The 24,586-nt window shown below is 53.9% G+C and overlaps 2 protein-coding genes across 3 annotated transcripts in view; one reads left to right on the forward strand and one right to left on the reverse strand.

The window, feature by feature from the left end:
• The first annotated feature begins 708 nt into the window (after positions 1-708).
• On the forward strand, positions 709-14,838 carry OAZ2 (ornithine decarboxylase antizyme 2). The gene is given in 6 exon segments (XM_051628786.1): positions 709-833; positions 4,047-4,122; positions 4,124-4,204; positions 9,385-9,560; positions 11,314-11,399; positions 14,062-14,838. Coding segments are annotated over 6 exon segments (573 nt in total). The 5' UTR covers positions 709-813; the 3' UTR covers positions 14,196-14,838.
• Positions 14,839-17,163: 2,325 nt separating this feature from the next.
• Positions 17,164-24,586, reverse strand: part of ZNF609 (zinc finger protein 609) — a 72,983-nt gene continuing 65,560 nt past the window's right edge. Inside the window, exons 5-10 of one of the 2 annotated variants that reach the window (XM_051628737.1) lie at positions 21,958-24,310; positions 21,269-21,635; positions 20,920-21,095; positions 19,393-19,609; positions 19,123-19,192; positions 17,164-18,956 (exon numbers count right to left, since the gene is read on the reverse strand). In XM_051628737.1, the coding sequence (XP_051484697.1) occupies positions 18,950-18,956; positions 19,123-19,192; positions 19,393-19,609; positions 20,920-21,095; positions 21,269-21,635; positions 21,958-24,310 (3,190 nt within the window). In that variant the 3' untranslated portion in view covers positions 17,164-18,949. Of the gene's footprint in view, positions 18,957-19,113; positions 19,193-19,392; positions 19,610-20,919; positions 21,096-21,268; positions 21,636-21,957; positions 24,311-24,586 lie in introns of both variants that reach the window. The other variant, XM_051628738.1, reaches the window with a different exon arrangement.

Raw genomic sequence — 24,586 nt, forward strand, 5'->3', positions numbered from 1 at the left:
CTGAACCACCCCCGGGCACTGACCCCCCCCCAGGCATTGACCCCCCGGGCACTGACCCCCCCGGGCACTGACCCCCCTGGGGCACTGACCCCCCTCGGGCACTGACCCCCCCCCCCGGGCACTTGCCCCCCCCCCGGGCACTGACCCCCCCGAGCACTGACCCCCCTGGGGCACTGACCCCCCCCCCGGGCACTGACCCCCCGGGCACTGAACCACCCCCGGGCACTGACCCCCCCCGGGCATTGACCCCCCCCCCCCGGGCACTGAACCACCCCCGGGCACTGAACCCCCCCGGGCACTGACCCCCCCGGGCACTGACCCCCAGGGCACTGACCCCCCCCGGGCACTGACCCCCCTGGGGCACTGACCCCCCTCGGGCACTGACTCCCCCCCCCCGGGCACTTGCCCCCCCCCGGGCACTGACCCCCCCCGAGCACTGACCCCCCCCGGGCACTGACCCCCCCGGGCACTCACCCCCCTGGCACTGACCCCCCCCAACGGGCACTGACCCCCCCCCCCCTCCCCTCACGCTTAAGGGGGGAGGGAGTGGGGGGGGGGGGGTGTCGGTGCGTGAGGCGCATGCGCTGTCAGGGGGCGCCTTTGTTTGGGGCGGGGCTTTCCCAGGCTGCCCGGCGCGGCGCGCGCGGGGGGCGGGGCCGGGCGGCGCGCGGGGCGAGGGGCGGGGCCGCGCGCGGGCCCGGGGGGTCAGTCCGAGCGGCGGCGGCGGGAGGAGCGGGAGGAGCGGGGAGAGCGGCGGGAGCAGCGGGAGCAGCGCACCGAGCCAGCCCAGCCAGCCCAGCGAGCCAGCCCAGGATGATAAACACCCAGGACAGGTGCGGGCGGGGTGAGCGCTGCGCTGCCGGGCCCGGCCCGGCCCGGCCCGATCCGCCGCGGCCTCTCGCCCTCAGAAGAGGCGGCCGGGCCTCGGGCACGGGCGGGCGCTGAGGCGGGGACTCTAACCCTCATCATCCCCCCCCCCCCTTGTCTCCCCTCCTTATTCCCCTCCTTACTCCCCCTCCCCGTCTCCCCTCATCCCCCCCGTGCCCCCGTCCTTCCCCGCCTCCCCTCCCCGGGGCCGCCCCGGGCTGTCCGGGCGCAGCGGGGCCGGGCGCCTCGGCCGTGCCTGCCTGAGCAGCCTCTTACTGATAAGCCCTTAACACCAAGGAAGGATCGTGCCCTCCCTTCCCCGTGCATCCCCACGGAAAGGTGATCTCTCCTGGCTGGCTGGTTGTCAGCGGGCGTGATCTTAAATGATTTTGTGGGTATGTTTACACAGCTGACCAAGTTATCTTGCGTTTCTGTTCCTTGTTTAGAGTCCCAAAAGTGTCATTTCCTGAGCCTCTCTGGCACCTCTGAGCACCCAGAGGATGTGTATAAACCAGCCTTGCTTCTTGGCTGTCGATACTTGGGCTGTGCTGTGCTCATCAGATGGTTATTTGCAAGTTGCTCTTCAAACCAGGTCCTTAGTGTATGACTTGCAGTGCCTAGCAGTATGGAACCTTATTATTATGGGCTACGTGCACCCACTTCAGAGCCTGTTATAAAAGAGGGAGGTACAGAAAACAAACAACTTCATTCCTGTAGTGTCAAGGGAGCTGCGTGGATCCTTCCATCAGGCCCAAGTGTTCGGTGCAAATAAAAACCCCTCAAAAACCAAGGAAATGTGAAGCTTTCTGGCCCCCAAGGTACTGGGTGTTGTTATGAACCAAGAGCAGCACTGGCTTGGAGCTTCAGGTGTTGAAGAGCAGCTGTGACAGGGTTCAAAAGTTGAGGAGTTGTCCTTTGTGCTTCCCAGGGACAGGGCACAGGGCTGAGCACTGGGAGCTTAGCGAGTTAAAATTACACCCGCTGGCTGAAAGCACATGCCTGCTCCCAGCTCCCCTTTCAGGAGGGGCTTGCTCAAGAAGCTTTGGCCGGGGAGTTTTGTCAGGAAAAGGCCCTTGCTGATCCTAAATGCATCTTAACCTAAACTGAGCTGCTGGAAAGCAGCTTCTTAGAAGAGAGGCTGGAAGGGAGCACAGTCCTAGTTTTTAAGTTATAAACAGGCCTTGGGGAGCAGAGCTGCCACGGGGAGCTCCGGCACAGATGCATTGAGGGATCAGACTTTGTTGGGTGCTTGCACAAACTTCTCCCCAGGGTGCTAGCATGCATCTGGAGGAAGCAAAAAAGCCCCTTTTAATCCGTGCCCTCCACTCACAGGCTCACTGTCCTGCCCGTGCTGCTCTGGGCACCCTGGCTGGCTGCTGCTGCTTGGTTTTGGGGGAGGATAGCCATGAGGTGCATGTCTGGGCCAGGTCAAGCCCCAGCGTGGCAGGCAGGGCTGTGTTTTGACTTCTGCATGTGCTGGAGGAAGCAAAACTAGGAAGTGTCTTGAACTGCCTTGCATGAAAACTACTGCCTGTCTCTCTAGTATTTTTTTTCCCACAACTACACTTCATTATCCAGCTTCTTGATGCCTTGGCCGCAAGTTGGCGAGAGCTATCAATAGTACATTGTTGACTGGGGGGGTGAGGGAGGAGGGAAGGGAATAACAAAGCTGCCAGCAGCTTTCTGGGGGTGGGGAACTGCACAGCAAAGTGCTTTGTCATGCCTCTCCACATCCACTACTACTGAATACACACTGGTCCATTGATAGTCCCAGCCATGCCGTGAGGAGGGACTGTATTAACACCAAATGCTGCTGGGAATGTGTGCAAAGGGGTTTGCCCTGAGACATCTTCAGTGCAACTGCTTCAGATCTTTTCCTGGGGTGTTTAAAGAGCTGTTTCTTCGAGCCGTGTCTGCTGGAGGCCACGGCACATGGGAACGCTGCTGAACAGCCTGAGGAACAGTTGTGTTTCCTGTAGAAAGATTATTTTGGTAGGAGAGGGCAAGCCAAGTTCTGCCTGTGTTGTAACTGCATTTGCAAGTGATTTTTTGGCATGCAGAAATGCAGGAGTTTGCAGTCTGAGATACGTTCCAGAATACTGTATGGGCAGGACAGGCGATCCTGATAGTACAGCTCAGTACTTGGTCTTTGGATACTTAAGACTGCTCCCTTGTGGAGAGGGGTTAGAGTGGAAAAACACTGTCTTGGGAACAGATTGAGTGAGAAGTTTCAGGACAGACACTAAGTTGTCAGCACATCTACAGACTCTGTCATTTGTAGCCTTGTTCCTCATCCTGGATGTGGATGGAAAACCTTCTGACTCCCTTTGATTTTGGAGGTGCTTACATAGCTTTATGCTGGTGTGTTTCAGAATGGGAATGCTGGGGAACTACTGGTTTCTCTGCCTTGCTCTTGCAGGCTTTGTTAGAGGAATATTGCTGCAGTGCCTCACCAAAGACCTTTTGTGGAACTGATAAAGGGAGCAATGCTCCAGAAATAAAATGATTTGCTTTCATGAAGCTTCTAAAAGCCAAGGCACATATTAAAGCCTGTACTTAAAGTGATCCTAAAAGACCACGTGTGGAACATCCAAACAAACAGGAACTGCAAGGGAAACTTATTTTCTTGCTCCTAAAAGTAGATCTGTGGAGTGAACTTGTAGTTTTTAGGGTTGGGGTGAAGGATGCTTGCAGAGTGTTACGTTTGCATGTGAAAATGTCAAGTCAGACATTGTAGAGCATGTTGAAAATCTCTGAAGAACCAGCTCTTTCACTCCCCGTTTTGGAAATGTGAAACTTAAACCTCTTCCTTCTGGGTCCTGTTGATCTATTTGTAGATATTTGTCTATAGAAAATGTGTGCTCTTCTGGTCATGGGTTTCCAGCCATCTGCTATTGGCAGCCTTCCAGGCGTCCCTTATTAGCATGAGGTTGCTCAGCACTCTCTGGGTTCTTGGTTTCAAAGCCCCTCCTCCGTTTCTAACAAAACACTGCCTGTTCCTGGTATGACTTGGGCAGCAAGGGGCTTTAATGTCCATGGCCAGGCTCTGAAGCCCTGATAGCTGCCTCTGACCTGCTACAGAGGAGCAGGGACAAGTGGTTTGGGGTCACAAGGAGCTGTAGCACCTGAAATGTGATCCCTGCTCATGTAACCTGGTGTTCTCTCTCTTTCTCTTGCAGTAGTATTTTACCTTTGAGTAACTGTCCCCAGCTGCAGTGCTGCAGGCACATTGTTCCAGGGCCTCTGTGGTGCTCCTGATGCCCCTCACCCACTGTCGAAGATCCCCGGTGGGCGAGGGGGTGGCAGGGATCCTTCTCTTTCAGCTCTGATATATAAGGTGAGAAAGATCTGCTGTCTCAATAATGACATGTACCTGTGTTGCAAGTGTTAGTTCCTTTTGCAGGAATTCTGCAAAATCTATTCTGATGGGAATAAATGCAAATAACTCCAGGTGGGACAACAGATAACTTTTCATCAGAGCACTGAGCTGCATGTGGCTCTCTCCTGCTTAAATATTGCCAGCCTATTAAGAAACCAGAGACCTTTTCTCAAAAGTGTGCAGCAAATAACTCTCTACCCTGCTCCCAGAGGCCTGTTTTGGCTGTTGTGTATGGAGCCAGTGTTATCAAAACATGAATCAGCTTCTCAAATGTCTCTCAAAGGGAGGGAAGTGGGAAGCAGGAAGGTGAAAAGCAGAGAGAGGCTGCTTGAGAAGCTTCTTCCCATGCCATAGTCCAGAGGGTAAAGCTGCTGGGGAGCTGCCTAAACTGATGGACAGGGGAACTCGTGATGGGACAGGAGGGTGAGGCAGCATCCACCTCACAGCCTGCAGTGTTTCTGGAACACATTCATGGGATGAGGCAAGATCAGGAAGGCTTTGTGTCTGCAGGCTTGCCTAGAAGCACATGGGTCTGTGCAGCTCTCTGCTTTTAGCCCTCCTGGTTCTATGGGACCATTTCTTCCAGATGAGGAGCCCTGGATGTCCCTTGCTATAGGACAGCTGTCACTGTGGCACACACCAGTCTGCCTTCTGGGACAGGGACTGCATTTCCACAAGCCAGAGGGTAAAGTGCTATCAGATGAGGTATCCTAAATTTATGCTAAGCTTGCAAATTTAGCTCTTCAGGTGGAAGTGTTGTCATAGGTGTTAGACTTGATTTTTAATTACCCTGTGGGAGGCACACAGACCTCAGATGATGAAAAGATACAGACCCTTTTGGGTCGCAGCCACCAGAGTCTCATCCATCTGGAGATTCATGAGAGAATCACAGACCTCACCACTGCTTTCAGGGAGGTGTTGTTTTTTTTTTTATTGCAGCCGTGGTGAATTTTTCATATGTGCCTCACCCACTTACCTTGTGCATAAATGTCTTTGCAGCCTCTTAATAATAACGTAGCATCAGCTTAATGCTGTTGAGTTGAATTGTCACAGATGTTAGAGGGGAATGAAATCCATAGAGATAACAAAGAGCACAACGGGCTTCCTGTCAGATCAAAAAGATGCATAGATAGCTTCAAGAGGGCTGAGGGCAAATAGTGAGTTCCCTTCTGGGTGGGAGGGGATGAGAAACAGGGGACCCTGGCAACTGAAACTCTGAAGGGCAGTGCTGCCAAGCCTCAAGTACAACCAGGTGAGGTCCGAAGGCAGCAAATGGGCTCAGTGTGGGAGAGATGCTGGTGGAATGAATCCATGTGGAAACTTGGAAATGTTGGATTTCAGTGTGGCTCTGAACTGGCACAGAAGCTTTTGGCAGTGGGGTGTAGGCAGGGGTTGCTGCCTGTGGGGATGTCATCTCGATGGCTGCGTCCCACAAACAAGGATGTAATTTCTTTCTGGGCTTAATGCTGAGAAAACCTGACAATCTGAGAGAAAATCAGCCCCTTCTGTAACAGCTCAGCCCAGGGCAGAGTGGGCTGCGTTACCCGGTCACTTAAAGTCCAACCACAGATGGGAATTACTGGGACTCTGTCTGCCCCTCTCAGTTGCCTGTTCCAGTCAGTGGTGCTGTAGTTAACAGCAGGCTGAGCTTTGCAGCCAGGAAGCTTCAGCGTGACCTGGAAAGGCATCTGGACCCAAAAGATTAAGTACTTTTTCCAGCTGTATCAGCTGTTCTGGCTGACGGGATGACCTTTCTGAACAAGCCTGCCTCCTTTGGAGTACGCAGCACAGCCCCCATATACAACAGCACTATAAATTAAGCAGCTGGAGCTTCCTGTAGTCTTGTGGGTATTTTTGTGTTATGAGACTTAATTCTCAGCCCTTCATCCTGGGAGCTTTTCTTGAGCTGGGAATGCAGCAGGGATCGGCATCGGTGCTGAGCAGCCAGGATGGGCTTTGTGCGAGTGGACGTGCTCTGGCTAGTGGAGTTGGCAGGAGGCTGCAGGTGTAGCACATGCCAACAGCAGGCTGCTTACAGGGGTTTCTCCAGTCGTTTTGGCTGTGGTAGTTCATAACATCCTTTCTTGTTGCACTGCCAACACGTAGGGGCCTCCCCCTGTCCTCCTCGGGACATCTGAGAGAGCGTAGCTGGGTCGGAAAAATATTGTTCTCAGTGAAGTAGAAGCTGGTCCTTGGGGCTTTCCTGCACTGACATGGAGCCCAGGGCTGGAGAGCTGGTGGTTTAGGCAGCTGGGTATAAAAGCAAGCCTGGTGGGGTGGATTTTTCCTTGTAATAACATGGTGGGGGGTTTTTGCAGGGGTGAAGTAAAACCCAATATTCGCTGCGTAAACAGGATTTTGCTTTGAGCAGCTTCCAAAGAATTCTGGGCTGGTGCTTCACAGGGACAGCTTCTCTCCCTAGCATCTCTCTGTCTCTATTTTGATGCCTAGAACTAAAATACCAGCTGCCCAAGACAGGCTGTGGAAACATAATTCCCACTGAACCGGGGGAACTGGTTCTCTTAAACGCTGTCGTTGTGCTACCTTGGGTCCACAGGCTGTCACATTAGGGGGCTTTTAAGTGGAAAAACCTCACTAGGTTTGGAGTGCTGGGCATAACTTCTGGTGACAGAAGGGCTAAGCCAGAAGGCTCAGAAAGCTTTTCCCCTCCTATTGCAGGCTCCTGCACAAATGCATGTGTGTGCCTCCCACTCCAATGTGTCGATGCCAACCCGCATTCTCAACTTCCTCTCCTTGTTTTTTGTGTTTATGAAGTATAAGAAAAGAAGCAGCTCTGAGCTTTTCTTGAGAGAATGATCATTTCTGAAACAGAGCTGCTTTCTGCACAGTAACAACTGTAAAAGGCTCCTATAAAGGCACTGGTGAAGGCTCTGTGTAGAATTACCCTGATTTTATTTTTTTTTAAAGTACCCCTCTGCAGCACGGAGCTCTCTCTGGGCTCACATCTGACTCTTGCTGCTCACTCCGCAGTGGCTTTATCAGCAGCAGTTGGACTAAACCTGAGCAGCTGGCAGGAGGTTTCTTGCTGCACTTGGCTTAAAACTAGTAAACCCACCAGCAGGCACAGCCACGAAAACTTCTTTCAAACTCAATGAATAAACTTATTTCCTACAGGATATTTATTCTGATGAAGTGTAAACTTGTTTTTCAGATAAGCTCTGTAGGCATTAAACAGCAGCTTCCTCTGCTCTGGTTACCAAAGCCAGGCAGTTCCTGATTTGCATGTGGCATTACTTTGTCACCAGCATTAACATACTTGATGGCTTCTTCTTTGTCACAACAGTCAAACCAAGAGGGATCTATTTTAGTACATGTGGTGACAGGAATTAAAGTACTGGCACACAGACTTGAGGAGCCTGTAAAGGTTCTCAGTGATGTTTTTGCTGAATCTCTCACTGGTCTTTCATCAATACTCACACCTTCAATAGCTCAAAACACCTACAAAAAAACATCTGTTTGAAAAGCAGCAATCCTGAGAAGCCTTCCACCAACAGGGACCGTTGGCTGTTGATGAGTTTGTCCTGCTCTTCTTTTAAATGCTTCTTCATTTCAGATCCAAACTGGACTCGGAGTTTTCTTTGCTGTAGTGGCTGCCCATGTGTGTTATGGTCAGGGATGGGCCCCTGTCACTGTAAAGCATTCATTAAACCTTGTCTGGTGAGGTGCTGTCTTTCTGCAGCAGTGTCACTTGTTTTATTGTCAGTTCAGCTGATCATCAGCAGATCAGAGCTGCTGAATTAACCACCCTGTTAAAATGAAATGCCTGGAGACTGGACACTCTCTCACCTAATGACCCAGTAGAGTAAACCACCTCCTACCCCACCTGTTGATGCTGTTGAGGAGAGAGGGACATGTGGCTTTCTCAGGAGCTCCCATGACATGCCATCTAATATCTGCTTCACTTCTGCCATTCAGAGCTGTGCAGGTGACTGTAAATGTGGGGGAAAACGGGGTGCACAAGCCTGTTATTAAGCAGATGGGAATAGTTCAGCTTCTGCTGCAGTTGATGTTAACTCAGGAACTGAACTAATTTCTTAGCTGTTTCACTGGGGCTCTTTGCAGTGAAATGTGGAAATCATTACTGGGCAAGCCAACCCTGCAAAAACTGTCAGGAGAAGGAATGGAGTTTTAACCACAAGATTGTTTTCTAGGAACTGCTGAGCTGCATCTGAGGCAGTCTGCATGCTTGGCATTCCTGTTGGAGCAGTATTGGAGAGGGATGTGTACGTTTGTGGTCTCTGGAAAAGACCTCCTCACAGTCTTCAAATCCATGTAGCTTCTGTCTGTTTGGGGATTCTCTCTGCACCATCTATTTTCTTCCCCTTATACCAGGAGGCAAACCATTTGCCATACCAGTTCTAAAATCTGGGAAAGCAATTTGTGGTCAGTCCTTAAACAACAAGACTGTTGGGGATCAGGGAAGATAAGGAAAGGGGTCAGACTGTGGCAGCAGATGCTCTTCCAGCTTCTCAGCTCAAGTTGTGCTCTTCGAAGGGTGGTTTGTGAACTGCCCTTCAAAGCTGTGGCTGGGTCCTGTGGTGGGTGAATGGACTCACTACCCAGAAATGTAATATAATGTAAACATGCAAAACTACATTCCCTTGAACAAGAAAACATGGCTAGAAAATCACTCTGAGGTCTGAGTACTCATTGTGGTGTGTCCCTGGGCCAGTGAAAGGGGAAGGGAAAAATAAAATGTTCTTAGTAGAACTATAATATTCTGCATTTGCTCTCTCTAGTTACACTCCACTGGCTGTTTGGTATGTAGGATTTTTTGTTCTTTATTTCTGTGTTAGAGTAAAAGCACGGTAGTATACGTAGTTCAGAACAAGAGCTCTTAAACACTTGTGTAGGGTGCTGAGACTGGGACATGAGCTTGCAACCACCTGTGGTACCTTCACCAGCTGTGGTGTCTCCTGGGGGCTCATTGCAGTGAGGGGCTAAAACTGAACACACCCCAGTCCAGAAGGGCCTTTGTCAGGGGAGCCAATTGTAAACAGTCCATTTCCATGCTCACTTAAGCATGGTCCCTTAACTTTTTTTGGTCTACAATCTCATGGGTAGTTTTCTTTAACCCTAAAGCATATTTCAGTAGCTCTCTTCCCTCCCCTGCACAGGACGAGAAGATCACTGTTAACCAAGATGTCCCAGTGCACGAAGGGAAGCCTCATATTGTCCACTTCCAGTACAAGGTCACAGAGGTGAAGACCTCCTCCTGGGATGCAATGCTCTCTAACCAGAGCCTCTTTGTGGAAATCCCTGATGGATTATTAGCTGATGGAAGCAAAGAAGGGTAAGTTCAGGATCACAGAGCTGTGTCTGTGGCGCAGCAAGGAGCAGGGCTTTGCTTACATGTTCTGTGTGTGTGGGGAGAATGGGCTGAATGCATGGCAGCTCTATGCCCTGTTTGTGTTCCTGGAGTATGTCCTGACTTCCTTGTCTTCAAATAACTGCCTTCCTGTTAGTCCTCCTTATATATTTTTTTCCCCCCCTGATGGTTTCAGATGGGTTACTGGTTTTTGAGTCCCTGTGCTAATGAAAAATAAGCACTTAATGAGTGGAGTGATTCTTTGCATTTTTTGGTATGGAAAATCTACAAGCCTTTCTCTCTGCTTTTTGTTCTGCTGGCCTCTTGGCAAGCTTATTTTGGCATGCATTTTCTTCTCTTTCAGGGAAAAAAACAAAACCCCTCCATTATATTGATGCTCTCCTTCTCATCAGGAGGTGGATCTGCTCTTGGAGAGCTGCCACGCAGGCGTCGGGCTCTGCCAGCAGCTCTTGATTTTTTTTCTGCTGGCAGGATACGATAGTGTTTTGTCCAGACAGCTCTGCTCTGGGAAGTTTGTGTAAACGCAGCTTCCAGAGCAGCTACTTCCTGCCAAGTGCTTTGCCAGACATCTCTGCTGGCAGGGAGCACTGCAGCCTGGATGTGGCTTTACTGAATTCCTCTGCAGAGCTCTCTGAAGCCCTCCTAAATCTCCAAGCGGGCTTCATCTGTAAATGACACAAGCTCATTAAGGAAAAACCCTTATTGGGCACCTTCAGTAAGTGCCAGTGTTCTTGCTCTCACGCTTTTTCTCACAAATGACATTCTGTCATTTGACAGAAGTCTGTGTCATTTCTTCAGTCAGCCTTTAAATCCCATCCAAGTGCCTGCTCTCCTGGAAGGGGTTTCTTCAGGAGGGTGTTTACCCTCCTGCATCACTGTGAGTTCAAATGCAATGTTGTCAGATTATTTTTAGCTAGGTAAAACAACCTGGTAGAGGATATAATTAAAATAGTTAATTACCATATTAACGAAACCCTTGCAAATGTAATCTCCCCCACTGCAGTCCCATCTCGCTGACTGCTGTTTAATTAGATGGTGGAGCCCTGTTTGTCACTGCTCTAGCAGCCTGTGTCCTAAGTGCTTCCAAGGCCAGCAGGGGCAGTGGTGGCTCCACCGTGCCAGTCCCCGAGGCTGGGAAAGGGGTTAACCCAGCGCTGCTTCCAGCAATAGGAGGCAGAAATAATTCAGCTGGAAAGGCAGGAAGTGTGGATTCAGGGTGCAGCAGCTGTGCCATCCAGCTGATGGGTGCAGGAAACAGCTTTGCCTGTGCACGTGCTCCTTCAGTGGTGTTTGTCTCTTCTGCCTGGTGTGAGCTCTTTTGCCTTCCCCAAAAGCAAAAAACTTGCAGATCCCCTCAGGTCTGTTGCCAGCAGAGGGGCTGTAGCCTGGCTTAGGATCAGCTGTGATCTTCAAGCTTCCTGCATCCCAGTGTACCAAATCACTGGCTGGTGTGGATGGGGGCTTCACACTGGCACACGAGGACAGTAACTTGTTGGTGGCTTGGGGTGCATATAGCTCTTGGGTAGCTCTTGGCTCCGTGGGCCTGGAGAGCAAAGCAGGAAGCCCATTGTTTCAGCACCCATTGTTCGCTGGAAGTGGTCTGTAAACAAGTCATCTTTCTGCCTGAAAACATCCAAACAGTTGATAATGCTCTGAGGCTTCCTTGGGACAGGACTTCCTAGAGCTGATGTTCTTTTGTCTCCCTCCTCCTTGGCAGGTTATCAGCACTGTTGGAGTTTGCTGAAGAAAAAATGAAAGTAAACTACGTCTTTATTTGCTTCAGAAAAAGCAGAGAAGACAGAGGTGAGAACTTTCCCCCACTGGGAGGTTTGCTCTCTAGATGGAAAATGGTGCTGCTGAAGCTGCACAGAAATCTGGAAATCCCAAGGCAGGGCTCCACAGGACACTTCCTATTGCAGTAAACATAACATGCATCATTCTCATGTTCTTACAAAGTAGAAATAGTTTCTCTTGGAGAAAATAAGCCGTTTTTTTGAGACTAAGGGAGATGGAGCCCTTTAGTTTCTCCATCAGATACCCTGCCATTAAATTATGGCTAGTATTCTCATGCAGAAAACTGCTTCTGAAATATGTGGGAGTATTTTCTTGCCCACCAAAATGGGTTGATATTTCTCCCTTGGTAAGGAGGTGAAGGTCTCCACTTGGCACCAGGCTTGTGATTTAGACAGAGAAGAGAGGGAGACATTATTACAAGGGAAAGGAACTTGGAGCTTGTTGCCCTGTTGTTCATCTGCTTTTTAAAAAGATCTCCCAGCACTTTTGCCCTTCCTAGCTTTACAGGTAATCCTGACCCTGGCTAGAGATGCTTATGGCTTAATGGGGCTGCATTAGGTTCTAAAGATAGACATGTTGGATGAGTGATTACATCACGGAAGTCAGAGGAGATTTGTGGTGAGGTACCAAGCCATGGATGTGTCACTTGAAATCTGACCCGACATGGGGTTGTAACGATGCAATTGCTGTGGCAGGAGTAATTCAAGCTTTAATTCTAATTTTACTCTGCTGCTTCACCAGCTACACTGTCTTCTTTGAAGTGTGTTTTTAGAGCTAAGCTGTGCTGAGCCCAGGAAAATGTCACTCTGTGTTGCAATGACAAGAAGAATATTTAGATTAAGTTCTTACCATAGTGTCACCACCACCACAGCTTGCATAGGTGACCTCTGCAGTGGCTGGTTACAGGAGACAGCTGATACAGGCTGTTGTTTTTAAGAACAGGCTGTGTTGCTCCTGGACCTGGAAAATTTGAGTTCTGGAGTGCTCCAGCTCCTGGAGCCTCATCTAAGCAGTTGAAATACAGAGTTGTCATGAAAATATACAGCCCATGTCTGTACAGGGCTTGAAGTTGGTCATCAAAGGATGCTGTAGAGATGAGGTGCTGCACCAGGGTAACCTCCATGGGTCACAGGGAAGTGAACACTTCAGGAACAAGTGTCCATGTATCCAGTCACTGCATGATACCAGAGGATCAGAGAATAGTTCAGGTTGGAAAGGACCGTCTAGCTCCAGCTCCCCTACATGGGCAGGGACACTTCCCACTAGACCAGGTTGCTTGAAGAGACCATCTGGTCTCTCCTTGAACACTTCCAGGGATGAGGCATCTATGGCTTCTCTGGGAAACCTGTTTCAGTGTCTCACCACCCTCATGGTAAAGAACTTTTTTCTAATGTCTAAGCGTAAATCTCCCCTCTTCTAGTTTAAAGCCATCACCCCTTGTCCTCTCCCTCCCTGCCCTTGTCCCAAGTCCCTCCCCAGCTTTCCTGGAGCCCCTTCAGGCACTGGAAGGTGCTCTAAGGTCTCCCTGGAGCCTTCTCTTCTCCAGGCTGAAAAATTCCAGCTCTCTCAGCCTGTCTCCAAAGTAGAGCTGCTCCACCCCTCTGAGCATCTTTGTGTTCCTCCAACAGCTCCATGTCCTTATGTTGGGGGCTCCACAACTGCACACTCCAGATGGGGTCTCACCAGAGCAGAGGGGACAATCCCCTCCCTGGCCCTGCTGCCCACGCTGCTTTTGCTGCCACCCGGGGCACGGGTGGTCTCTGGGCTCCAGCGCACGGTGCCACCTCCTGTTGAGCTTCTCATCCACCATCACCCCCAAGTCCTTCTCCTCAGGGCTGTTCTCAGTCCATTCTCCACCCAGCCTGTTACTTGTGCTTGGGATTGCACCGACCCAGGTGCAGGACCTTGCAGTTGGCCTTGTTGAACTTCATGAGGTTGGCATTGGCCCACCTCTCCCACCTGTCATGGTCCCTCTGATTGGCCTCCCTTCCCTCCAGCATGTTGACCACTCCACGCAGCCTGGTGATGTTACCAAACTTGCGGAGGGTGCATCAGTCCCCCTCTGCTGTATCCTTGTCTGACTGAGACGAGGAGCAAGGGGCTGCTGGCCTGACCAGCTCTGAACTCTGGTGTGTGAGTTGTGGTGCCTTTCCTGGGGTGCTGCACCGAGCTGTGCTCAGCTCCAGGGCCTCCTCGCAGAGACAGCAAATTTCTACCTACCTCCTGAGCAAGCAGGTTCCAGTTTGCTGCTGCCTGCCCTGCTGTCAGAGCTCAAAGGGTGCTGGGACCCACAAGTACAGGGTAAAAACTGACATCCTGCGGGTGGCCACATGCAGCCCCTGAAACTGGGTCTGTCAGCTGCTGCAGATAAAACCAGCCATCACTGGTTCTGAGAGGGGACAGACAAGACACAGCAGGATAAGCATGGATGAACCTGCTCTGCTGCACAGCTAAAATCCTCTTCAGCCTTAGGAGCAGCTGTGATGAGTGCAGGAAGAGACAAAAGCTCCTCTTTGAGATGGCTGTCACCATACAATGGATTCTTTCTGAGCAGGAAGCACTGGATGTGTCAACAGAGGGTGGTCAATGCGCTTTGGTACTTGTGGCTTCTAGGGTGATGCAGGTAAAGAGGCTGATTCTTGGTGGTAACAGATTTCCTTCTCTTTGGTAGCTCCACTCCTGAAGACATTCAGCTTCTTGGGCTTTGAAATCGTGAGGCCTGGTCACCCCTCTGTCCCATCACGGCCAGATGTGATGTTCATGGTGTACCCCCTGGATCAGAACTCTTCCTCTGATGAAGAATAGCTGCAGCAGGGGACTCCAGTGTGACCTGAAAATGCCATTGAGGGGAGAGAGGGTTACATCTCCTTTCTTGAGGAAAGGGAAAACAAGCTTCTGTTGGACTGAAACTGCATTTCTCATTGTTAGATTGGCCTGTGTATCCTCAGAGTTGACTATCTCATTGAAATGTGTTGCCTAGAGAACTATATATACACACATGTAATCACCAAATAGTAAATGGAAGATGTTTCTGAACTGGCATAGGAGCTCCTGATGTGGCTGTGGGGTGATAGCCTAGGGAGGTGCACCTGGGCCTACACCTGCCAGGGGAGCACAGCAGTAGATGCAGAATCAACTCCTTGACTTCCCTAAACCCACGTTGGTCCTGACCTGCACTCAGCTGACAAACTACCTTTTTCTTTTCACTCAGACTCTTAAGTAGAGGCATGGTTTGGGTGGCACGTGGAGTTTACCTGTAACACTACATTAAAACCCCCGTGCATCGCTGCTTTGGGGTGACTGATGCTCTTTTAACTGGGCTAACCTTTTTTTAAATTTTTTTTTTTTAAATTCTTGTGCTTCCAGCTTTTGTTTCAAGCAGTCTTAACTCTGTTCATTGTTACCACTGCACTATCACAGCGTTCAATAAAAAGGGCATTCAGATGAACTTCACTCCACTGGGGCTGCTTATTTGAAAGGCAGGGAGCCTCTGCTGGGCCTGCTGGTGCAGGGTCAGAGGGTCAAGAGAGTGTCGGGAGCAACACCCCTGCCCTGGGGACACACACACACATTTCCTTACCTGCCTGCTTACCTGGTTATGATGGTCCAAAGAGCCAAAAAAAACTCATGCTCTCATGAGGATGGGTACAGAGCAGGCTTGTTGACTGTCACCACACCCATTCCTTCTCACCTTTCCAAAGAGAGGGTCTCAAGCCTTGAGCCACCGAGCTGAGGGCTGGACCCAAACCAAAGGGGCTGCATGTGGTGGGGGGGGAGGCAGGCAGGGGTGGCAGCTCTGCTGGTGGCTGTGGGAAGTTCTCCCTGGCCTGGGACAGAGCAGGGCGGTGGGGGCTCCAGCCCCAGCTCACATTTCAACCCTGCCCTTGCTGATGTTGGAGAATGAGGTTATACTCTTGTCTCTGTGACCTGGCTGGCTTAGGGGGGGCAGCAGGAGCAGGGTGCAGTCATAAGCTGTGCCCCAGAGGTGTGTCCTGAGCTCTTTTCCTGCCCTGGCTGTGTGTGTGGACTTGTCCTTGTGTGCTTTGTTGTGCTCCCCCTGTTCTGTGGAGAATTTTTGTTAACAGCTGAGGCTGAGCCATTCCATCACCATCATGGTCAGTGTTTTTCTCTTGGGGACAGAGAGGTGGGACTGGAATACATTTGTATGAATAAATCATCTTAAAGTTCCTCTCTCTTTTTCCCTCCTCCCCCCCCACAATGACAGGGCTGGTGGCTCTACTCCCTCTTCACTGAGGCATCAAAGCCAAAGTCAGGTTTAAGATCCTGCACAGCTGGGCTGTGCTGCTGGGACCATCTCTGCCCCTGTCTCTGCACCAGGCCTTGCTCCACATGTGGCACAGTGGTAAGAGGCGACCTTGCACCTGTTCCCTACCTACATCAGTGCTAATTTCTAGGTCTGGCTTTTGAAAAGCCAAGTTTTACCCTTTCTTGTAGCTGGAGCTGCCCCCACCTCCTTCCCCGGGCTGGCGGGTGCCTCCCTGAGCATGGGCCCTGCTGCCACCCCACGGTGCTCCTCTACTGGCACAGCCCTGCTCTGATGGGAACCACTTTGCTTCTCCCTCATTGGTAGAATTTACTGGTATAGTGCAAGGCTCTCATCATGGGAGCCTGGGAGTATGATCTCTTCTGACAAGCACCAGATACTCTCCTGCCCTGGTTCAAGCAAATCAAGATCTCAGGCCACTGAGTGGCTTCAAAAATTACCCTCTTGAAAAACCTAAAAGTTGCCTCTTATTTCTCTGGGTGCTGCCCCCTGTACAGGTCACATCAACCATGAACTGGAGGAGCCCGGCTCTGCCCCGTGGCACACAAGTTCCCAAGCTGCCTCCTCCACAGGGGGCTCCCTGGGGTGATGGAGAAGGGCTTGCCTGATGTAGGGCAGGATGCTGGCAGGCCAGGGGGCAGCTGCCCCTTGATAGTGGCCCAGGGGTCAAGCCCGGAGGGTGGTTCTGACCCAAACTGTCACAGCTGAGAGCGGCTGCAGCGGCCCCAGGCTGAGCTGCATGTGCTGGTGGGCAGGAGCTGCTGCCCCACTGGGCCACCCCATCACAGCCTCTGTGGCCACACACCGAGGAGCTCAGTGGGAGCAGCACATCTGCTTAAGCCCTCTGAGATGGGACATCCCTTTATCCCGCCACCCACCCCAAAATCACTGGCCATAGCTTTTTTGGGACAAAGGACCAGCGTTCAGGGGAGCAGGAAGAAAAAGCCACCCTCACAGGTTTGTGATTGTCTCTTAAAAAGATTTATTCTCTCTCCTTGCCCAAATGTACAAAGGCAAGAAGAGTACAGTTTGTATATATATATATTTATATATATATATATAAAAAAAAACAAGGAACTTGGTAATAATGTACACTTTACAGAAGGGCAGAATCAGGAAGACTGAAATGAAACCCAACACAGCAACGCCAATGGAAACAAGAGCTATAAACACCGAGGGTTTGATGCCCTGGCCGGCCGCCGGCGGGGCCCGGTGGGCAGGGAGAACCCCAGGGGCAGGGGAGCAGCTTTGGGGGGGGGGGGGGGCCGGGGTGCCAGCCCCACGGGCAGGAACTGACCAGGAAACCCCAAAAAAACGCCAAACCTCAAACCTATTCTGCTTAAACCATTTTTTCTTTTAACATCTAAAGGGAGACTCAACTGGGACCCAAGTGGGAAGGTGCAGAGCAGCATCTCCCCGGACCCCCTTCCATTGCTGACGGAGCCTGTGGCAGCCCCTCCACACCCCCTGCCCAGCCCAGCCCCCTCCTCTGCACCCCTGGAGCTGCAGCTGGGCCTGGTCCCACCCCCAGGAGCCAGGCTCTGCTGGACCGGCCCAAGCTGGAGGTAGGATCAGGAGGTGGGATGACCCCTGGGTGAGATGTGGGGCTCCTGCCTCTGGTTCTGGGAGAGGCGCAGGGAGCGGAGCAGCCGCTCAGCATCGCCGTGGCTCCCCAGGAGCGCACTGGGCCACGCAGCCCCCTCACCTTGCAAAGACAATAAAGAAAAATGAGCTGCCCCACAATAGCAGAGCAGGCTGGGGCAACTGCACTGCTGGCACCTGAGCCAGGGCTGGGCCCAGCGAGCACTCCTTTCCAACTCGGTAAAGTGGGATGGGGGGGACTGGGGAAAGAAAACAAAACCCAAAACAACAGCTTTCAAACAATTGCTTTTTACAGTATGTACAGAGCCCAGCGGGCAGAGCATCCCCGTACAGGGCCCCTCGGGGCCAGGTGCGACGCGGACGCACACACACACACACACCCCCCCCCCGAGATCAGTGGTCCCCCCCCTTGTCCCCCTGGCTGGGCAGCAGGGTGCAAGCCAGGGCATCCCAGCTGCTGCAGGGCCGAGGTAGAGCATTGGCCTGGGGAGAACCATGCTGGGGCTACAGGAGCAGAGGACCAGAAAGCCCCTGTCCTCGGGCTGGGGAGAAGCCGGGAGCGGCATCCCCCAGGACCTGGTGCTCTGAGCCCCAGCACAAGGCCAGAGCAGGGACATGTGTGGCCCCAACTGCCTCTGGCAGAGCTCAGGTGTGCTCGTTCCTCACTGGGCTCTGCCTGGGAAAGCTGCCTTAGAAGCAGAAGGGGGAGGGGAAGAAGCCACAGCCCTGCCCCCCGGCCCCAGTGGCATGTGCTGCTCCAGCACTTGGGGAGCACTTGCCAGGACAGAGGGGCAGAGGAAAGGCTAGGACGTTGCAGAGTCACAGCTCAGAAACCAACTCGAAAGCCATGGGCAGGAGCTCCAGGCAGGTCTGTACTCTGCAAGGCACTGGGGGGAGCCCTGGCAGCCAGAGAGGTGGTGGGCACGGCCCCAAGTTCCAGGCATCCAGGGGGCAGCAGCTGCTTCGCCAAGGCCAAGAGCAGCCCCCAGCTCCCCTGACCCACTGCTCCAGCCACGCGCCAGCAGCTCCTGCCCAGGCAGGCACAGAGTGGGTGGTGCTGTGGGGTGCAGGATCACACATGGGACTGGGAGCCCCACATGCAGCATATTCCCATGCTCCATGGCTGCCTCCAGCCAGGCTGACACCCCCCCCCCCCAGCCCCCAACACCCGCCTTGGTTCCACTTGAGCCACCAGCCCTTCCCTTCCTGCAACTGCGACTCCACCAGGGGCTTGGCCCCGTGCTTCCACCCCAGCAAGGAGCAGGCAGGAGGCAGCACTCCTGCCCGCTCTCAGTCTTGTGGGCGCTCAGCCCCTTTGTGAAGCAGCAGCTCACAGAGACATGGCGGGGTCCCAAATCCATTCAGAAACCTCAGTGCTTCCGTTTCCTCTTCATATGCACCAGGCAGGTGAGTCACCTCCATCCCGAGCGCCGGTGCCCAGTAGAATAAATATTTCCGTGGGTACCAGCTCAGCCACGCACCAAAGAGAAGGGGACAGAGGGGGGTGTCAGTGTGTGTCTGACGGGGGAGAGAAGACAATAGTCTGCCTCGGATCACGGCAGGAACGTCAAGTGGAACAATTAACACCATTCAACTGATGTCTAACGGAGTCTCCAGCGCTTCCCCATGTGAGCCAGTCACATGTCTCGTACAGTCCAGGCGTCCCAGCGTGTCACGTCCTGCCACGGCCCAAGGTCAAGTCAGCCTCACAAGCCCCAGGGCGGCGAGTGAACCCCAAACCCTCAGGGCATCCCCATCCCAGCCACCTCCACCCCAGCCCAGGTGCCCACGGGTGAAGCAGGTGGCCATGCCGGTGCAGTGGGAGCAGAGCCTTACCGTTCTCACCTCCGGGTGGGTGGGTATAGGGAGGGAGCAGAGCCTTGCTGGCTGGCCACGATGGCTGTGGAAGAGAGACCTGTGGGGGAGAAGTGGCGTCAGAAGCTGGTGGCCCAGGTCGGGCACTCAGGTGTGCCAGGGGAGCTGGAAAGCCTGATCTGGTCAAAGCAAAGCTGGGCAAGAGGGCTCACCCTGCCTAAAGGTGGTTACAGCTCCTTCCCAGTGCCCCTGAGCTGTGCCCGCTGCCTGGCCCCACGCAGGCCAAGGTTGGGCTCTCACCTGTTGCATAGGGCAGGTTGTACTGCGCTGGCAGCAGTGAGTACCCAAGGTGGTGGTGATGGTGATGTGTGGAGAGCAGGCGCTGAGATGGTGAGGTGCGGGGCCGGTCGCTGCTCCTCTCTCCCCCGCTGGCGCCTCCAACGCTGCTACAGCTCCCGCTGCCTCCCACAACCCCACAGCCACCGCGGTCCCGCTCCTGAGACGTCTTCTCACTTATCTGGAGAGGAGAAAGGAGACACATGCTGAAGGACACTACATTGGATTCACACTGGGCACTTGAGGCTGGCCCACTGGGATACTATTCACCCTGCCTTTGCCTGAAGGTTCCCCATGACACTGCTGGGAGATGACAGGACCAGCCCAAGAGCAGTGGGGAGGCTACAAGTTTCATTTGAGGGCAGCTCTTGCCTTACTGTGTCAAAGCTAAGGGACCTGGACAGGTGGGATCAATGGGCCCAGTGTACGAAGTTCAACAAGGCTGAGTGCTGGGTCCTGCATCTGGGTCACAACAGCCCAAGGCAACACTACAGGCTTGGGACAGAGTGGCTGTTAAGTGCCCAGACAAAAAAGGACCTGAGGGTGCTGGTCAACAGTGGCAGAATATGAGCCAGCCTGTGCTCAGATGGCCAAAGAGGCCAACGGCATCCTGGCTTGTATCAGCACTAGTTTGGCCAGCAGGACTAGGGAAGCGATGGTCCCCCTGTGTCCAGCCCCGCATTGAAACCCCCATGACCAGAAGAACATTGAGGGCCATGGAGCTGGGGAAGGGGCTGTAGCACAAGTCTGACCAGGAGCAGCTGAGGGAGCTGGGGGTGTTCAGCCTGGAGAAAAGGAGGCTGAGGAGAGACCTTCTGGCTCTCAGGACCTTAGAGGAGGTTGGAGCCGGGGGGGTCGGTCTCTTCTCTCAAGGAACAAGTGATGGGACAAGAGGAAATGGCGTTAAGTTGTGCCAGGGGAGGTTTAGACTGGATATTAGAAGAAACTTCTTCACTGAAAGGGTTATCAAACACTGGCCCAGGCTGCCCAGGACACTGGTTGAGTCTCTATCCCTGGAGGTGTTTAAACTATGTGCAGATGTGGTGCTGAGGGACATGGGTTAGCACTGGACTCAGTAGAGTTAGGCTAATGGTTGGACTCAATGATCTGAAAGGTCTTACAGTTCTGTGACTCTGTGAAAGCTCCATCACCCAGCTCAAACCAGGAGACGATGCTGACCCTATAATGCTGTGGGATTAAGACAGCCCCTGTATCCCACCCACCAGGACAAGCGTCACCCAGTTGCTGCAGGGGCCTGGAGGAGCCCCGATGCTTCTCTGGGCCAGCCCTGCCTGCAGGTTTTGCTCATCCATCCCAAAGGGATAAGGGATTCTGCTGTGGGATTACTCCACAGCCCAAGGTCTCCTACAGTCACAGGAATGACAAAACTGCACAGTAGGTGGAGTCTCTCCAGGATGGTTATAAGATCCAGGAACCATCCCAAAGCTCCTGCACAGACCTGGGCAAAGCCAACACCCTCCTGACCCTCACCGTGGGTGATTTGCTCTTGTAGTGGCTGGCGTGCTGCTGCAGGATGTCCAGGGCCTTGGACTCTGAGCTGGATTTACAGCTCACACTGGGGCTGGCTCGGGACTTGTCGCTGTCGTCACTGCCAGATGCTTTGCTCCCGTAAGGGGAGAAGGAATAGCTGGAGGGAAGGTATGAACCTGGGGGTGGAAAACAGCAATCAGGGCACGAGGCATCTTTGCGTGGCACAGAGGGAGCACATGGCTCCATGTCTGTGTCTCCAGGCATGAGAGGATGTCCCACAGCTGTTTCCTGCTCCAGGAGCAGGGACAGCCTAGAAAAGGACATCCCTGAGAAGACCCCAGCAGCCCACCTGGGTAATTCTGCATCATGACGGTGGGCATGGCCCGGTAACTGGGGTGGTTGGGGTCGTACGACTGGCTGTAGGAGTAGCCGTGCATGTAAGGGATGTAGGACTGGTGCTGTGTGAGGGGTGAAGACACAGGGACATGGACGCTGGGTCTGGGGTCCTTCCCCACCATGCGAGCCTCTTCGGTGGGGGTCAATTTGCACTCAGAGCTGGTGCTGTCCTTCCCGTCCTCCTTGGAGGTGGCTTCTTTGCTTCGATTTCTTTCTTCCTTCAACTTCCGGTCCCTCTCTTCTTTCCACCGCTCATCCTCCGTCTTGATGTCTGAGTACTTTGCTGGGTACACGTAGGTCCACATCCGGGGCTCGGCTTCCTGCAAGAACCAGCCAACCATCAGAGAGGCTGCCTCCTCCCAGCCCTGCCTACCCCAGAACCAGGCTGGATTTGGAGGAGACCAGAGAACCCCGCCACCCTTCCCCAGGCTCTCCCTGGCCCACCCGTGGCCTCCCAGTCCCATCCTTTTGCTGCCCCCAAGAGAACCTTCTGGGGAGGTTCCCAGGGTGCCATCACAAGCAGAGGACAACACATGTTCTCTGCTGTGACAGTCCCAGCAAACCCCTGCAGTGAAGCCACGGTGCGGGGCTTCCTGCAGGAGAAAGCCCACGGCCAGGCTCGCGGTCAGCACCGGGCATTACCTGTCTGTACCAGAGGAGAGGGTCCACCTCCGCCTGCCGGCCACACTCGGCGCCAGCCTTCGTCTCGGCGGTCTCCTTCCCCAGGTGGCTGGCCTCGCTCAGCTTTACCTTGAGCCCCTCAGCAACCTGGCTGCCAGACAGCTTGGACGAGTCCTCCAGCTTGGGGATGATGACAGATTTGGCCATGTCGGGACCTCCCTGCTCCTTGGCCTTGCTCAGCCCAGATTTGACAAGGTCTGTGAGGCTCGGGGCCTTGGTGAGTGTCGGGGGCATGGGAGGCTTTTGCTTCCACTCCTCTTTGAGCGCTGTCTCCCTTTCCTTCAAGCCCAGATCCGCTTTCTTCTCCAGCCCTCGCTGCTGCTGCTGCTCCAGGCTCTGCCGCTGCTTCTGCTGCTCCTCGTACTGCTGGCGGTAGGCAGGGTTGGTGCTCAGCAGGTGAGCGTGGTAGCCCTGCTCGTTGTAGCCGTAGGGGGGCACGTAGGCGTACTGGTTGTAGTAGAGGGACTGCATGTACATGTTGGGACGCTGCTGGATGACTGAGGGCTGCTGGCTGGAGCCGCCGAGCTCTGCCTTCTTCTCCTCACAGCCCTCACTCTTCACCTTCACCTCTGAATTCTCCTGCTCCTCATCCTTCTTCAGCTTCAAGGCCTGTGTCTCGGCTGCAGCCTGCCCACTGGGGTTCAAGGGCCCTGGGCTTGCCTGGGGATAGCCAGGGGAATAGTAGGTTTCAAAGCCTTGGTAATAGGGAGACTCTTTGCTCTGAGGTTGTGGTGGGAAAAGAGCTTTTTTGGCACCTTCCTTGACCAGCTGCTCCGGGTCCTTGGCCTTCATGCTTTCCAGCTTGCCCTCCCCGTCCTCCCCAGCATCAGAGATGTCTGAGTAGGCCGGGCTGTTGGTCTTCACTGAGCTCGCCTCTGCCCCGTTCTGGGTGACAATGTGCAGTGGGGTCATGGGTTGGGCTGGGTTGGTGTTCTCCAGTCTGCTGGCACCACCGATGGAGGGGCTTGGGGCGTTGTCAGTGAAGCTGTAGATTTTATCTGCCTCAGCCTTGATGCTGGCGAGCCGGCTCTGGTGAGGGTCAGATGAGCCGTTCAGCAGCCCCTCGCCTTTCGTCCCCAGGTCACTGGATTCCCCCCGGAAAGGGCTCTTGCCTTCCTCTGCTCTGCAAGCTTTGCTGGGAGTCAGGGGGTTTTCCACCTCCTTGGGCTCCTTCTTCTTCTTATCCTTCTTCTTCTTCTCCTTGGAAGGGGTGAGGGCAGGGTTGACCGTGAAGGGCTCTCCCATCACTGTAGGCTTGGGCTGGATGGGTTTAAGTTGAGGGCTGTTAGGCATGGTCTGGACCACAGTGGTGGTGAGGCCTGAAGAAGAACCGGGGCTGGCTGTGGTAAGGTTGGCTGTCTGGAAAGTGTAAATGGGCTGGGGGGGAATGGCTGGCGCAATGGGCCTGGCCGATTTCAAGCTTTTGGAAGGGACCTTCTCTGGCTTAGCACCAGATGCCTTCTTTGACTTGTCCTTATCGATACATCGCTTCTCCAGAGAGTCAAAGCCATCGTTACTCGTCTCATCAGCCACCGAGGGGCCATCCTCAGAGCCGTCATTGGACAGGGCACCCGGGTCGGTGTCTCCTTCCCCACCCAGCTTCTTCTTACAGGGGACCTTGGTGCTGAACTTGCTGGATGGGGAGGGACTGTGGGGCTCCATCAAGCGCACCTTGGGGGTGGCAGAGCGTGCTGGTGAGAGCGAGCCCTTCTGAGTGCTGGCAGCGCCATTGCAGCTGCCCACGTCGGCGTGCAGGGAGGGCTCCTCACCGTACTCGCTGTCCACGTCGGCCTCCAGCTTGCTATCATCATCCGTGTGCGCGTGGGCCTGGTGGTACTTCAAACCGTTGATGTGCTTGTACTTCTTGTTACAGTTGGGGTGGGGGCAGTCAATGAGGATGGGAGAGGGGCAGTTTCGGTCGAGGACCGCCGGCTCCACCTTGACGGCGGCAGGGGCCACCGCTGCCGAGCCCATCGAGTTCGTGCGGATGCGTTTGCTGCCCTTGGAGTCCTCTGAGCTGGAGTTCAGCTCCATGTCAGACAGGGGTTTGCTCTTCCGCTTGGTGACGGAGGAGGGACTGGCCTTCACGTCCTCTGTCGTGCTGCCGGGTGGCGTGCGGTGGTCTGAGGAATTCTGGCTTCCCCGGCGCCCTTTGCTGTTGGCTCCTGCCCGTGTCTTGCTGCTGTTGCTGGTCCCTTTGCTCTCGGAGGCGGCAGCCGTCTCGTTGACAGGCGTGTTGCTGTTGGGGCGCATGCGTTTGCCCCTGCCCCGCCCATTGCGCATCTCCAGGTCACTGGTGGGAGAGTCGCAGAACCTGCAGGCAAGAGGACAGGCAGGTTTCAATGGACATAAGGCCATGCCAGGCTACGCTGTCCCCACTGCGCAGTGGGGACCTCCTTCCTCCCCTTGCTGTCAATCCTGCAGCCTTGTCCCCCCCAGTGACCAGTAAGGAGGAACTGGAGAGGTTCATGGTAAATGCTCAACCATCTCCAGCCCGCAGGACAAGGGAACCTGTGACTGTAGAGGCAAAGAGCTAGGGGAGCAGTTTGGCTGGGCAAGGAGATGCTGACCCCCCAAAGCACAGGGCAGA

Source organism: Apus apus, chromosome 10 (genome assembly GCF_020740795.1).
Source record: "Apus apus isolate bApuApu2 chromosome 10, bApuApu2.pri.cur, whole genome shotgun sequence".
Lineage (NCBI taxonomy): Eukaryota > Metazoa > Chordata > Aves > Apodiformes > Apodidae > Apus > Apus apus.